The sequence below is a fragment of the Aulonocara stuartgranti genome (genome assembly GCF_965226115.1).
Source record: "Aulonocara stuartgranti genome assembly, chromosome: 2".
NCBI classification, from domain to species: Eukaryota; Metazoa; Chordata; class Actinopteri; order Cichliformes; family Cichlidae; genus Aulonocara; species Aulonocara stuartgranti.
In genome coordinates this window covers 28,450,190-28,463,959 of record NC_138940.1, presented here as the reverse complement: position 1 = coordinate 28,463,959, position 13,770 = coordinate 28,450,190, and the positions used below count along the sequence as shown (strand labels likewise).

At 39.6% G+C, this 13,770-nt stretch overlaps 1 protein-coding gene across 1 annotated transcript; it reads right to left on the bottom strand.

Annotated features, from left to right (window-relative positions):
• Window positions 1–214: 214 nt before the first annotated feature.
• On the bottom strand, window positions 215–13,013 carry LOC309718753 (interferon-induced very large GTPase 1-like). Its single transcript, XM_082554288.1, has 5 exons — window positions 12,937–13,013; window positions 11,278–11,402; window positions 10,486–11,070; window positions 5,995–6,047; window positions 215–5,887 (listed from the first exon to the last, which is right to left on the bottom strand). The coding sequence occupies exons 2-5, from the start codon at window positions 11,372–11,374 to the stop codon at window positions 1,016–1,018; spliced, it is 5,607 nt and encodes a 1,868-aa protein (XP_082410414.1). The 5' UTR covers window positions 11,375–11,402; window positions 12,937–13,013; the 3' UTR covers window positions 215–1,015.
• Window positions 13,014–13,770: the final 757 nt, after the last annotated feature.

The following is a 13,770-nucleotide window of genomic DNA, read 5'->3' as shown; positions in this document are numbered from 1 at the left end:
TGCTGAATGATGAAGACTGCAGGTCCTATAACAGTTCATCCATCCATCCTCTTCCGCTTACCCATGTTAAGGGTACCTAAGTGCAATTTAGAATTACCAATTAACCTGTCCCCACTGACTGCATGTCTTTGGACTGTGGGAGAAAGTACCTGAAGAGAACCCACACAAACACAAAATAGAAAGACTCAGTTCTAAGTATATAAATGCCACACAATTTTCACTGCATGTCAGAAAGAAAGTCTTTTATTTTATCATAACGCATTTGCACACAGATAACACCAATGTTCATCTTATACTTGTTACTGAATGGCACACTTATAAAAACCTGTAAAAAGATTTTATCATAAAAACAATAGTTAGGAAAATATTCAGGATAAAATGGAGAAAAACAGGATAAAATTCTAATTTAAGTAAACTCAGTCTGGATAACTAGTTTTAAATGTACCAACTAGGTAAACAAAACAAATCAGCCTTAAATCTGTGAATGAATTTTCATGTAATATAAAAAAACAGTTGTGTTTCTCTAACTGTGATTAGACCAACTGAGAATCAATATATGAGGATCAATATATATCATTATTTAAACATGATGACAAAAACATTACAGAAAATCAATTTGAAACAAATTCAGATGACTGAGAATATATTATTATTATTAATATTATTATTGTATGTGAAAGACAAAAAAAGGAATGAAGAATTATAATTTTACATGATCTATAACAACCTGAACAAAAGAACCTGAAAAGAAAAAAGTAAAATCAAGTTATTTGTTCCAGTATAATCCATAGAGAAAGTATTTATTGTAAAAGAACATATTAATAATACTTTTAAATGTTAAGCCATTATCACATTAAAAAACAGTATAATCTCAGACACTACTTCTGCTTCCCTGTAGCAATGCTGTCATCTCTACAAGCCCTGCACTTTTACTTATGACACTAAAAACTCTACTCATTTGAGTAATGAGTTACAATGTGAAACCAAAACTGAAGGGTTTTGTTTCTCTGATGCTTTAACACATTTCATCCAGACTTTTAATAGCTTCATCCTTAGGGATTTTTTTCCACTCACTAGGAATCTCTCCTCTTCCCTGGAATTTGTACTTATAGTACCCTTCCAGCTGATTTTGAAATCGACACACAAACCACTTCCAGTACGCCAGCTTAGACTCATCAGGGATGATTCTCCAGTTAGCATACTCTGGACCAGCAGTTCTGTACAGTTTATAGGGAACAGATTTCTCTGAATTATGATGAGGATAAAATCTGCCATCACTTGCAACATTTGTTGTGCAAAAATTGACGCTGAATTCCACTGTGCCTCTTTTGTGCCATCCTTTGATTCCAGAGAGTCGATGAAAAGGGACGCTGTGGTCATCAGGACTGTGACCTTCAATGGTGTTGGTACAAACAGCTGCACAGAAGGGACACGTTACCCAGCAGCACTTACACAGCTGATCAATGAGGATTTCATCAGGTTTTAACCTGGATTCCTTCAGTTTCCCCAAAGAGAGGCTGCTAGTTTGCTCAATGATGGAATCGAGTCTTTTCTTTATCTCTTCCTTCAGAAACTCAAAATCATTGATGTCACTGAAGTTTTGAGAAGAAATGGTATGAAGAGTTAACTCATCTTTTAGCAAACTAGAAAATTCCGTCAGCCACATCTTTATGTCTGCTTCTTGAGTTTGGACTTTCTGTGTTGCTGTAGATAAAGCTTGACTCATCAGTGAGTTGACATCATCAACATTTTTCTTGAGTATATTCACAGTTTTATCTCTGTGGTCTATGAAGATGTATTTCTCTACTTCTGCTTTTATAAAAGCTTTTGTTTGTCTCCTTGGATTTCTGATGTAGGTGATGAAATCATTAAAGTTTTCATTCTCAGCGAGTGACTTCAGCACATGTTTCTCCAAGTTCAGCCTGTTCCCATTGAATGCTGGGAAATTACACCTCATCTCTCCAGCCAGACCAATGGCAGTCCTGTTACAGACAGCCTCAACAGTGGAAGCTTTCAACCTTTCACAGATCAATTCTGCAAGCACAACAGCAGATGAGTTTCCTTTGCAAAAGCTTCTAAAGACTGTGTAAAACTGTGTTTTCTTGCTTTCTAAATAAGTCAGTGCATCTGTGTTCATTTTAAATTTCTTCTGGGAGTCTAGAAGCCAACTCTCTGCTCTGTCAAACACATACAGTATGAGATCGACTGTAAACTCCTTTTTCAAATTATATATCATTGGGAAATTCTTCACTTCTTCTTTTACGTTTTTGGCCACCTCGTGCAAGTGAGTTTGTGTGTAGCCTCTTGTAGCCACAGGTTTGTCTTTAATTGCATCAAGTGACTGTTTGTCAGCTTTGTCAATAAGCAGTCTGATCTCTTGCTGTTCATTCCAGGATAAAGCACTGTGTGATTTATGTTGGTTTTTTTTTGTTTTTGAATTGTATCTAAATGTTTTTTTTATATATTCCCAAGCATTTCTGACAGGTCCTGAAACATGTTCTTCTGGTCTACTTGTGTGATTGTTATCCTCCTCAATATCTTGAGTTGATTCACTTGTGTCAGAGAGATTTCCTTTCTTTGGAAGGATGACATAATCTGTATAATCTCCAAGCCTTGACATATCCTTGTAACTGCCATTTTGTTTGCGTTCATTTATCAGAGTCTCTTCAAAACCAAGTTCTTTAAGGATAATAAACTGATCTTCTTTCAAGTTGATGTCTTCAACAGGTTTAGTATCTGCTGTCAATTCAGTGACCCAGTCACTCCAAACAGAGCTGAACTGTTGGTTTAGCTCTTCTTCGTCATTGGCCTTATCCTTCAGCTGCTGAGCGAGCTCTTTGCTCTTCTGTAGCAGCTTGTCCTCAAACTCCTTCTTCTCATCATCCAGCTTTTCACGAGCTTTCTTCTGTTGAATAACTTCATCCAGTTTTCTTTTCACTGTGCTCTCCTGTTCATCACAAAAGTCTTTAATTTTGGTTTCAAATCGGCCTCTCCATTGAGCCAAGATTTCTTTGTCTTTGTCCTCCTCAAAGTATGTTGTCATTTCCGTTTGGATTGTTTCATGTGTTTCATGTGATTCTTTTTTAAGATAGTTTGCTTCGACCTTGTCAAGATTTCCATTTTCAATTCTGTTATGAAGTTGGTTTTCAATGGTCAACATGTTGCTCCTCAGGGCCCAGGTCCAGTTTGCGTACTGGGACTCCAGTTTTCTGTATGCTGCAATTTCAAGTGTGTTTTTAAAACTGAAAACAAAGTTTTCATTGAGGAGGGCACTCCACAGGTCCTGGACTTTGTTTTTGAATTGTGTGAGAGTGATCCCAGCAGACTTTGAAGCTTTAGAGAGGATGGTGTTCTTCACTTCTTGGATGCTCTCACTGTAACCTGGATTAGGAGGAGCCATGGGTGGACTGCCCTCCCATAGCTGGGCACAGTATTTTACATCTTTTTGGACATCAAACTCAATGATGTCACTGAAGCACTCTGCACTGGAAAACTCCTCTTCAGCTGCTAGTTTGGTCATCTGGTCCAGTTTTTCTAGCAGGCGTCTCTTTCCTTCCATGTTTTTCTCTGCTGCTGCGACATCTGTAACATTCTGGTGAACAAACACACAACTGGGAGAAAGGTTAACTTTCTTCATCCTCATAAAAGCCTGAACAACAATCTGCAGGATGTCCTGCATCTCAGATGGATTCTCTCCAAAGATGTTGATCAGTGTCAGGTTTCCCAGACCAACAACAAATGTTGCCAGTTCGTTGTCATGGTGAAGAGTGGTGTTACCTTCCAGCTCAAGAGCACGCAGTCCTTCAGTGTCCACCACTAGAAGATAGTCAAACTTCAAGTCTTTCTTCATCTCCTCTGATACTTTGAGCATCTGCATGAAGACACCTTTGGTGCACCTGCCTGCACTCACTGCAAACTGCAACCCAAACATGGTGTTCAGCATTGTCGATTTTCCACTGCTTTGTACGCCCAAAACTGACAACACAAAAACTGTCTGGTCCCCCAGTTTCTTGATGACTTCCTCTAAAAGACTGGAGATCCATGTTAAAGGCACGTGACCTGCATCACCATCCATCAGCTCCATCGGGTGTCCTGATATCATCAGCTGTGCAGCCAGCTCAGGGTATTTAGACCAGTCAGTGTGTCTGCTCTCTCCTTCTATTGCTCTATGAGCTTCATAGATCTGTCCCATTTCTCTGAAGATGTGCTCCAAACCAAAAGTTGCAGACTGCAGTTTTCTGGAAATTTCTTCAAGCTCAGTTTGTTTTATTGATAACACATCTGATTTATTGCATTTGTTCTTTAAAGCCAAGACCTCAGACCACTTTTTATCATAACTTTGGAGAACTGAGGAAAGCTCATCTGTGGAGAGATCATCTATTAATATCTGAATCCATTTCAGAAAATACTGTTTGTCTGTCAGTGGCAAAGATGAGAGACTTTCAATGAACAACTCCATCAGTTTACTGCAGGAAGCATCGCATTGTTTCTGGCGTATGTTCATCAGTTGTTGTTGCTTTTTACATTTCTCATTTTCGATGTCTCCTCTGAGATGATACAGTTCTTTGTGTATTTTGCTCCACTGATGCCACAGATCACCTCGATAAGGAAGGAATTCATCTTTCAGCTTTGAGACATCCATGTTATTCTTTTTAATCAAATCCATTATTATCATAGCAGCAGATTTCCCTCTTTGACAGGCTGGGACGCTTTCATCCACTCTGATTCCAGAGACCTCAGCCATCATTTCAAGCTGGAAAGATGGTTTCAAGCTGGATCCATCTACAGATAAAACTTCTCTAATGATTTGTTTCAGTTCTTCAGATACATCTGACTGGCTTCTGTCCTTGAGACCTATGATGTATTGTCCAGTTGTTGTCTTTACAACATCACAGTCATCAACACAGAGACAAATGAGAGGTTTGCGAGATTTAAAAAGACCTGATATAAATGATTGACTTTCTTCATGCTTTTGCAGAGAAGCAAAAAGAATAATATTGATGGAAGATTTTTCAATCAGTATGTCGCGCCGTTTTTCAGTCAACAGAGCATCACCATGAAGATTACAAAAAGCAATGCAGTCATTGAAGGCATCATTGGGTTTTCCAGCAGGACAGTACCAGGCAATCTCTGCCACACCATCCATCAGATATCGAGACTTGGTGCTTCCTGGACAGTTTCTGTGGAAGAAGGTGCTGTGACGGTCGTTGATCAAAGTGTTCATCAGCTGAGATTTAGACACTGACAGAGAACCCAGGCGGAAAAATGACACCAAGGGTGTCTGAGCTTTGCACACTGGAACACTCTTCATAGTGACGATGTTTGAGCCGTCTTCAGTTACCTTCCAGGTTTTTGTTATTTGTCTGAAAGTCCACAGAGGACACTCGATCTCCATTGTGACTGGGTCAGGGACAAGTAAAGGTAAGGCATACTGACACTGAGAGAGCTTTGTAATCATCATCTGTTTAAGGAAGCTGTCTGAGCAGTGAAATACTGCCATCTGAACATCCATTGGATGCAAATGAGTTTGTTCTGTCTCATGTGTGCCTGCACCCATTCTTAATAAAGCCCCCAAATTACTGAAATCTTCCTCAGTTATGTCAATCACCTGAACAGGTTTTGGATGGTTCCCCTCTGTCTGACTGTCTGATTTTACAGGAATGTATCTGACTCTGTAGTCTAACATCATCAGCCTGTGAAGAAACATCTGAGCTAGATCTTTCTCAGATGTCACATGGTTCTGTTTCACAGGTGAATGTATCTGAAGAAAATCTGCTGGTGGAAACTTATCTTGAAATTTGTCTTGAAGGTGAAGTCTGCCAAGCAGTATCTCGGTTTGTTTTTGACATGAGTTCTTCTTTTTGATTTCTCCAGAAACCTTCACTGGCTGCAGAAAATAAGCAAATAAATATGTACTCTATGTAAAGAAATTATAATGTTATATAGTGTAGTAAAGTAAAATGTCCTATATGAAAAAAATGATGACTTTCTTACCTCCTTGTTTCCACTGATGTTCTCCTTTACACTCACCTCCTCATCTGAAGTTCCTACAGTTTAAAGTGGAACCAAAAAGTCAAATCAATGAAAGTAATACACTTATTAATACAAGTAATACAATAATACAATTCTCTAGTTTTTGCTGCAAAGCTTTCAAACTTGTTCTTTGGGACTTTGTAGTATAGTGGTTAACACATTTTCCTAACACACAAACAATCTCTGGTTGGAGACAGGGAGGAGACATAAAACCTTGGGTGGGGTTGTATCAGGAAGGGCACCCAGTGTGAAATTTCTGCCAAATCAAATATATGAATCCATCTGCTCTGGTGACCTCTTGTAAATAAAGAGGCCTTGCCACACCTAACCAACTATAAGATCAATCTCGGAGCTGCGGACGGTGACCTGCAGCTGGCAGAGGAGCTGAATATCTTCTTCGCCCGCTTTGAGACCATGGTACCGGAGGTATTGGAGCCACAGCAGCAACACGCCACCCATAGCAGCACCCCCCTCACCCTGGAAGAGCACGAGGTGAGGTGCATGCTGCAGGCTGTTAACCCGAGGAAGGCGGCGGGTCCTGATGGTGTGCCAGGTCGAATATTGAGGGATTGTGCAGAACAGCTGGCTGGGATCTTCACCAGGATCTTCAACAAATCCCTCGCACAGGCGACTGTCCCACTCTGCCTGAAGTCCTCCACCATAGTCCCCTTGCCTAAGAAGCCCCACATCACCGGCCTGAACGACTACAGACCGGTGGCACTCACCCCAGTGGTGATGAAATGCTTTGAGAAGCTGGTCCGCAGACACATCACAGCAGCCCTGCCCCGCAGCCTAGATCCACACCAGTTTGCCTACAGAGCAAACCGGTCCACGGAAGACGCTGTAGCCACAGCACTCCATGCTGCATTAACACACCTGGAAGAGCATGGTAGCTATGTGCGGATGTTCTTCGTGGATTACTGCTCAGCTTTTAACACCATCCTTCCACACAAACTGGTGGCCAAGCTACAAGACCTGGGGCTTCCATACAGCACCTGCATGTGGATCAATAGCTTCCTCTCGGGCCGTAGACAGAGAGTCAGAGTTGGCCATCACACATCCTCAGCCCTGAGTCTCAGCACTGGCTCACCCCAGGGCTGTGTGCTCAGTCCACTGCTCTACTCTCTCTACACACACGACTGCACTCCTCGCCACCACAGCAACATCTTTGTGAAATTTGCAGACGACACCACAGTGGTGGGGCTCATTTCCAAGGGAGACGAGTCTACGTACAGAGACGAGGTGGAGCAGCTGACGTCATGGTGTAAGGCCAATAACCTCCTCCTCAACACTTCAAAAACCAAAGAACTCATAATAGACTTCAGAAGGAAAAAGGCAGAGATCCAACCACTATTCATTAATGGGGACTGTGTAGAAAGGGTGGCAAGCTTCTGCTTCCTGGGAGTCAATATAGAGGAGAACCTTTCCTGGAGTGTGAACACCTCCGAGCTGCTGAAAAAGGCCCAACAGAGAGTGTACTTCCTGAGAATTCTCAGGAGGAATAACATCACACAGAGACTGCTGGTGTCCTTCTACAGAGCCACCATTGACAGTGTTCTAACTTACTGCATATGTATTTGGTACACTAGCTGCACAGGGGCTCAGAGGAAAGCACTCCAAGGGATCATTAACACCGCCCAAAAGATCACTGGCTGCCCTCTCCCCACACTGGAAGTTCTACACAACGTCCACTGTTTTAAAAAGGCCCAAAACATCATAAAAGACACCTCACATCCTGGCCACTCCCTGTTTGAACTGTTGCCCTCAGGCAGACGGTACAGGGCAATCAGTGCAAGGACTAATAGACTCAAACACAGCTGTTATCCAACTGCAATAACACATCTGAATACTACAAAAAAAATGTCCATCACACCACTCTTGTGTTAATCTATGCACGGTCTGAAGCATGTGTGTGGGAATGTATGTGAATGTTTTACTGTTACGTCTTATTAATATTTTAAGTATTCTATCTATTTTATTTATTGAATTTTATTGTTTTATTTATATTTTGATATTGCTAGGGATGATGCAATGATCGGGGACCATTCTTAATTTCATTGTTCTTGTGACAATGACAATAAAGTTTCTGATTCTGATTCTGAGGAGCAGCTGACATAAGTATTTTGTCACCATTTCCATTTTTGGCTTATTCCTATTTATATAAAATCCAATTTTCATTAAAATGTTACCCTTTAGTGGTTGCAGATGGTTGTGGAGGACCTGAGCTTTGATGGCACAAAGCAATTTTAAAGCTTTTGAGCATCGATTAGGGCATGTCCATTGGGCGACAGTGAATTTCAATCCTTTGCCACAGCATAAAAAGTGATTACAACTCAATTATACATTTCTTGAGCTGTCAAAAATTTCACACAGTTGATCAGCGTACAAGTCTTAAAATAATTATTTTACAATCCAAGATCAAGGCAACCAGTCACTGCTCATTTCATATGCACATTTTCAGTGGTAAAGGCATGATATATTGTTTTAGTAACTAGAAATTGGCCAGGCAAACACCACAGAGGCCTCATACAGGAAATGCCATAATTATGTGTTTACCCCCTAATACTTGTATGTTATTTTGGTTTAAATTTGTTTGAATAGTTCAATTTAAAACACACAAACAGATGAACTGAATTTCATAATTTGATATTTGTGTACTGTAGTTTACAATAAACCAAAATGAAAGTCATTAAAGTCAATGTTTAGTATGTTTGTTGTGTGTAGTTAGTGTGTTGTGTAGTTGATTTTTTGTTTTTTGTTTTTTTTGTACGTCAGAACAATGAGGCGACTGCTGAATGTCACAGGTCCTGCTAAAAAGCCACCAAAGGCAGACTGCCGTGTAAACACAGTCTCCAGGTGGAAAACAGGACGTGTGATACTGTTAGGATGCCTGGGTTGTTGACCCAGAGTTTTGAGTTTATTATATTATTTATCATTTCTAGTCTTTGGTTTCTTTGTTACAGTTCTGTCTTATGGTTTATGTCTCTGTGTAATCCTTAGTTGCTGTCTCCCCTGTCTGCTATATCCCCGTGTCCAGTCAGTGTCTGTGTCTGCCCTGGTCCCACGTCTCTGTTCCCTCTGTAGTGCCTGCCTGTGAGTCTGTGTGTAAGTTCATTCTGTGTTATGTTTCCTGTTTTACTTTGAAAGTCCGTGTCTCATGTAAATGCGTCTGGTTGTGCTTCCTTTGTCTCGTTAGGCCTGATTTGCCCCAGCGGTGTTTCCCTCCTGTTACTCATTCCCTGATTGCTCCCTCTGTGTATTTAAGCCCTGTGTTTCAGTTTGTCGGTGTTGTGATCTACCCTTATCTAGCTGTGTGTTCTGTTGGCGTAAGTTCACCTTGGAGTCTCAGGTTTGTTACTTTTTTGAGTTTAGCAATAGGTTTGAGTTACTTTCTGTCTCCGGAGACGGCACTTTGGGTCCTTTTCCTGTCTGCACGCAGCCGTTTCATAACAGATACATGCCCTGCAAGTATCAGGGTATTTATGTTCTCCTTTATCGTATCGTGGACTGAAATAATTTATTAGAGTGGAACAAATAATTTGTGTGGCATCTTATTTGATGCAGAACACCTGATTGTTCTGTGAATAGTTTGAAATGCTTATAAAAAAAAATCCCGGCCTTGGATGCATTTTTAGGTAAATAGCTGCAATAGCTTTGTTTATTGCACAACTGTTACTAACTCAATTACTTTTTTGAAGAAGTAACAACTATAACTAATTACTTTTCCAAAGTAACTTGCCCAACACTGCTTATTTTGTCTTTAGTAACCTTCTTGCATGAAATAACCTACTCTTAAACTAACAACCAAATTTCAGCTGAAACAAACTGAATATTTGCTATCCTCGCTTGGAAAAAAAGGGGAGCAGCAATAATACTGATCAAAACACGAATAAGCTAATGTGTTTTGTGTCTCCATGATCATACCAAAATGAGTGGTAATATTACAATTTAAGCCCATCTAGCTCCCAGACATCAATGTGGCAGTTAAGACACATGAGAGAAGCCTGACGAAGAATCATTATGTTCTTCCAAACGCATCTGTACGTAGAGAGGAGGCAGGTATCTCAAATGAAAGAATGAAAAGAAGTGGTATGTATGAAGATGGTCTGATAGACGACTTTATGCTCAGTTAATGCATAACTACAACAATGTGAATTTGTCACTGGGGTGAAACAGCCTCAGAAACAAATAACTCTCATTTGTGTGTAGACATAGGCAGATGGGTAACCACTATTTAAACAAACACCACTACACCTCTGCGTTTAATATTTTCTGGACAGAAACCCTCACAACTTTTGCACAAATCTATCAAATGAATAAAATTTTGGTTACAAGGACAATTCTAAAGATAAATGTCACCGAATTCATTGTATCTAATCAAATTAAGATTCACAGGTTAACCCACTGCTGAGTGCAAGAGTTTGTTTGCCTAAAACACAGACAGGCAGGTACCTCTTTCGTTTGTTGAGTTTTTCCTTTCTTCTTTGTGGGATTTGTCCTCCAGGTGTCCTCCTTGGTCTTTATCTTCAGCGCACATCAGTCCAGTGTAGCTTTGTGGATCATTTTCAGAGACCATGACATTTATTTTTTCTAACAAATTTGCTACCTGTTTTTCATCCATCATACTTCTGTTACATGTGTGGAACCTTTTTTCATTGAAATCTGTGTTAGTTTTCAGCTCCTTTAATGCACTTTCACATGTTTCACCTGTTTCGTGAGTTACCACTGTGATTAAATAAGAAAGTGCTCCAATCCCTAACGTTCTCTCTAACCACTGCACTCCTGAGCTGTACTGGCTGCTATGCAGAGTGTTGGGTAATAGTAAGACAAAGGCATGAACTCCCTGATTTAAAGGGATTTTCTTTGTTTGTAGACCGAGCATGTTAATGACACAGACATGTTGACCACACAGATTATACAGATTGGAGGAAAATGGTTCCACATTTGTTTGGTCGTCATGGTCAAGAAAAATGTTCTTTGGTCCGATCTCAGTGGAAGCTGGGTCACCAATTAGTACAAGTGTGACATCAGGAGCCACTGAAGAAAAAGAACAACATGAACATGTTACAATACAGAAACCATTAAAATCACAGTCTGAGTATGATTTTACTGAATAGTAACTAAATATACAAATAAATTAAAGTTACATTTAACTAGTTTAATAATTTTTCATTGTCTCTAAACTAAAATCAGATGCATAGTCTAAATAGGTCTGACTATAACACTATAATATGATCATATTACTTCTCTCATTGATGGGAGGTGTTTCAGACGTGTTTTCAGACTCTCCTCCTGTGCTGTCGTTGTGTTCCTCTGCCGCTGCAATATCTTGATCATCCATCTCATCAGCTTCTCATTTTACTGAAGTTCTGTGTATCATATATGCATTCAGTTTATCACAGATGAAAGTACAAAAAGAAAACTATTTATTTGTCCCCTGCGTGCAGTATAAAATCACTACACTTTATCAGGTACAAACATGGACCTGCTCATTAATAACATGACAGCAACTCAAAACATTCAGGCACATAGACATGGTCAGAATGACCTGCTGAAATTCAAACTGAGCCTCAGAATTGATAAGAAAACTCATTTATTTCATTTCGAATGTGACATGATCTACTGGGATTTTCCATGATTTTCCAGTATTTACAGAGAATTCAATTCTGTTCAATTTTATTTACATAGTGCAAAATCACAACAGCAGTTGACTCAAACTGCTTATGGTCCAAAAAATTAAAAATATCATAGCAGCATTTCTCTGGGTGATAATCACTCGTGTCAGAAGAAAATGGGTAGACTGCTATAAGCTGATAGGAAGACTCAACTCAAAATATTTATCTCAATCGATTTGTCTGTGAAGGTTCTCAGTCATCCAGGTCATCGTAGTCAAAGGAGCTTGGAAAGAAAAGAAAAACTCCCACTCTTTTAATTCTATGTTGTTGTACTTTTTCAACATGTTCAAAATAAAGATTCAATCAATCAATCATATATTTGTAGTGTCTGTTTTGCAAGGAGGATTAACAAAAAGTATTTCAGCTGAGCTCAACATTAAACATCTCCCATGATAATCCAGAATAACACTTGTTTTCTTCATGTTGAATGAGTACTTTTAATTTTGAAACTTTAAAAATGATTTTTTTATTGCATTTTTTTAATTGTACAGTTTATTTGTAGTATAATGTGGTAAATATCGCAATCACTAAGAAATATGGGCGCTAAAAACAAGAGATTAAATGTAATATCAGAGAGGGAGATGTTGCTTATCTAGCTGTAAAAGTGAGGGAGGTCATTGTTATGTTGCTGCATGTAGAAATGCAACATAAGAGTACAAATCTGCAACTTAGTTATAAAACAGCATGTTGTACCTGGTGTAACAGGTACCTGAAAATGATATTGCTGCAGGGTAAACCACAGTATAATTAATAACTGGAGTAGATCTCCTTTTCTAGAGAAAGTGCTGACGAACCCTCACTGAAAACAAATAAAGCGAGTATGGGTGTGTAACGGTACGGCAAACATACAGACATGGAAAAACCAACAGGTTTCTGTCCTAGCTAAGTACTGCAACACTATGTGCTGGCATAACAACTTCAGTGCTCCTTGTCCGTGGAGTTGGAGATTAACATCTAATTTGTTCATTTAACATTTCTCATTAGTGCTGAACATCATTTTCATCCTCTTTAAGGTAAATGTTAAATTTCCCTTGACAAGGTAACCCAGACCCAGACCTTCACTTTAGGGATCAGCTGTTAATTTTTTCCTTTAATTTGCTACCCATCATACTCACACAGGCACAGATTTTACCAGGTATTTACACACACACACACACACACACACACACACACACACACACACACACACACACACACACACTACTACAGAAATCAATAATAAACTCACCTTTGCTTGTTGTGTGTGGGTTTTTTTTTTCTTATAGTTCTGTCTGTTTTGTGTAGATGCTGCTGCCTTCTTATGAATCCTACCAGATACTGTTCTTTATATAGAGACATCAGTACTATTTAATGATAGGTCTGGCCCTAACAAACTCCTCCCAGCAGCTCTCAATAAATGGCATGTCATATTAGAGGAGTGTACATGAGTTTCAATTGAGTGATATCGAAAGGAAAAGCCAAAGTTGAATGGCTACACCACTTGATTTCCCAGAAACCATGTGACATAGGAAAAGATAGGTTTCATTTTCCTGAGAAGACACTGCCCAGTATGGACCGAACACTGACAATTTACTGCCACCATACTGTAATTTATTTTACAGTTTTTAACGGCACATTGTTTAACAGAAGGATACTGTATTTTCTACAGGGCAATACTAACACCGGCCAGCATCTGGCCAATCCACCACCTTTCGTTGTTTATACCGTTACAAAAAAAAAAGAAAATTATCGGGCCACCGAGCAAATGCCCGGTATGCCCGATGGCTACTCCAGCTATGGTCGTGCCATCAGTTAACCCTTCGCGTGCCAACTGTGGCTAGGGTTGCCAACCCCTGTCCTATACTCTAAATCAGAAAGAGAAGGTTCGACCTCTCTCATGACCTTAGGATATGCGTGTATGCCAGAGGACTCTGGAACGCACACAGAGTCTTTGCAGACTACTAAGGATGAAACATTCTATCAATATGCAATCGATTATATATCTCTAAGCATTACTGATTATATGTTTCTAAGCATAAATGACAATCCAACAATATAAATCTGACAGAGATCACTGTCTAAT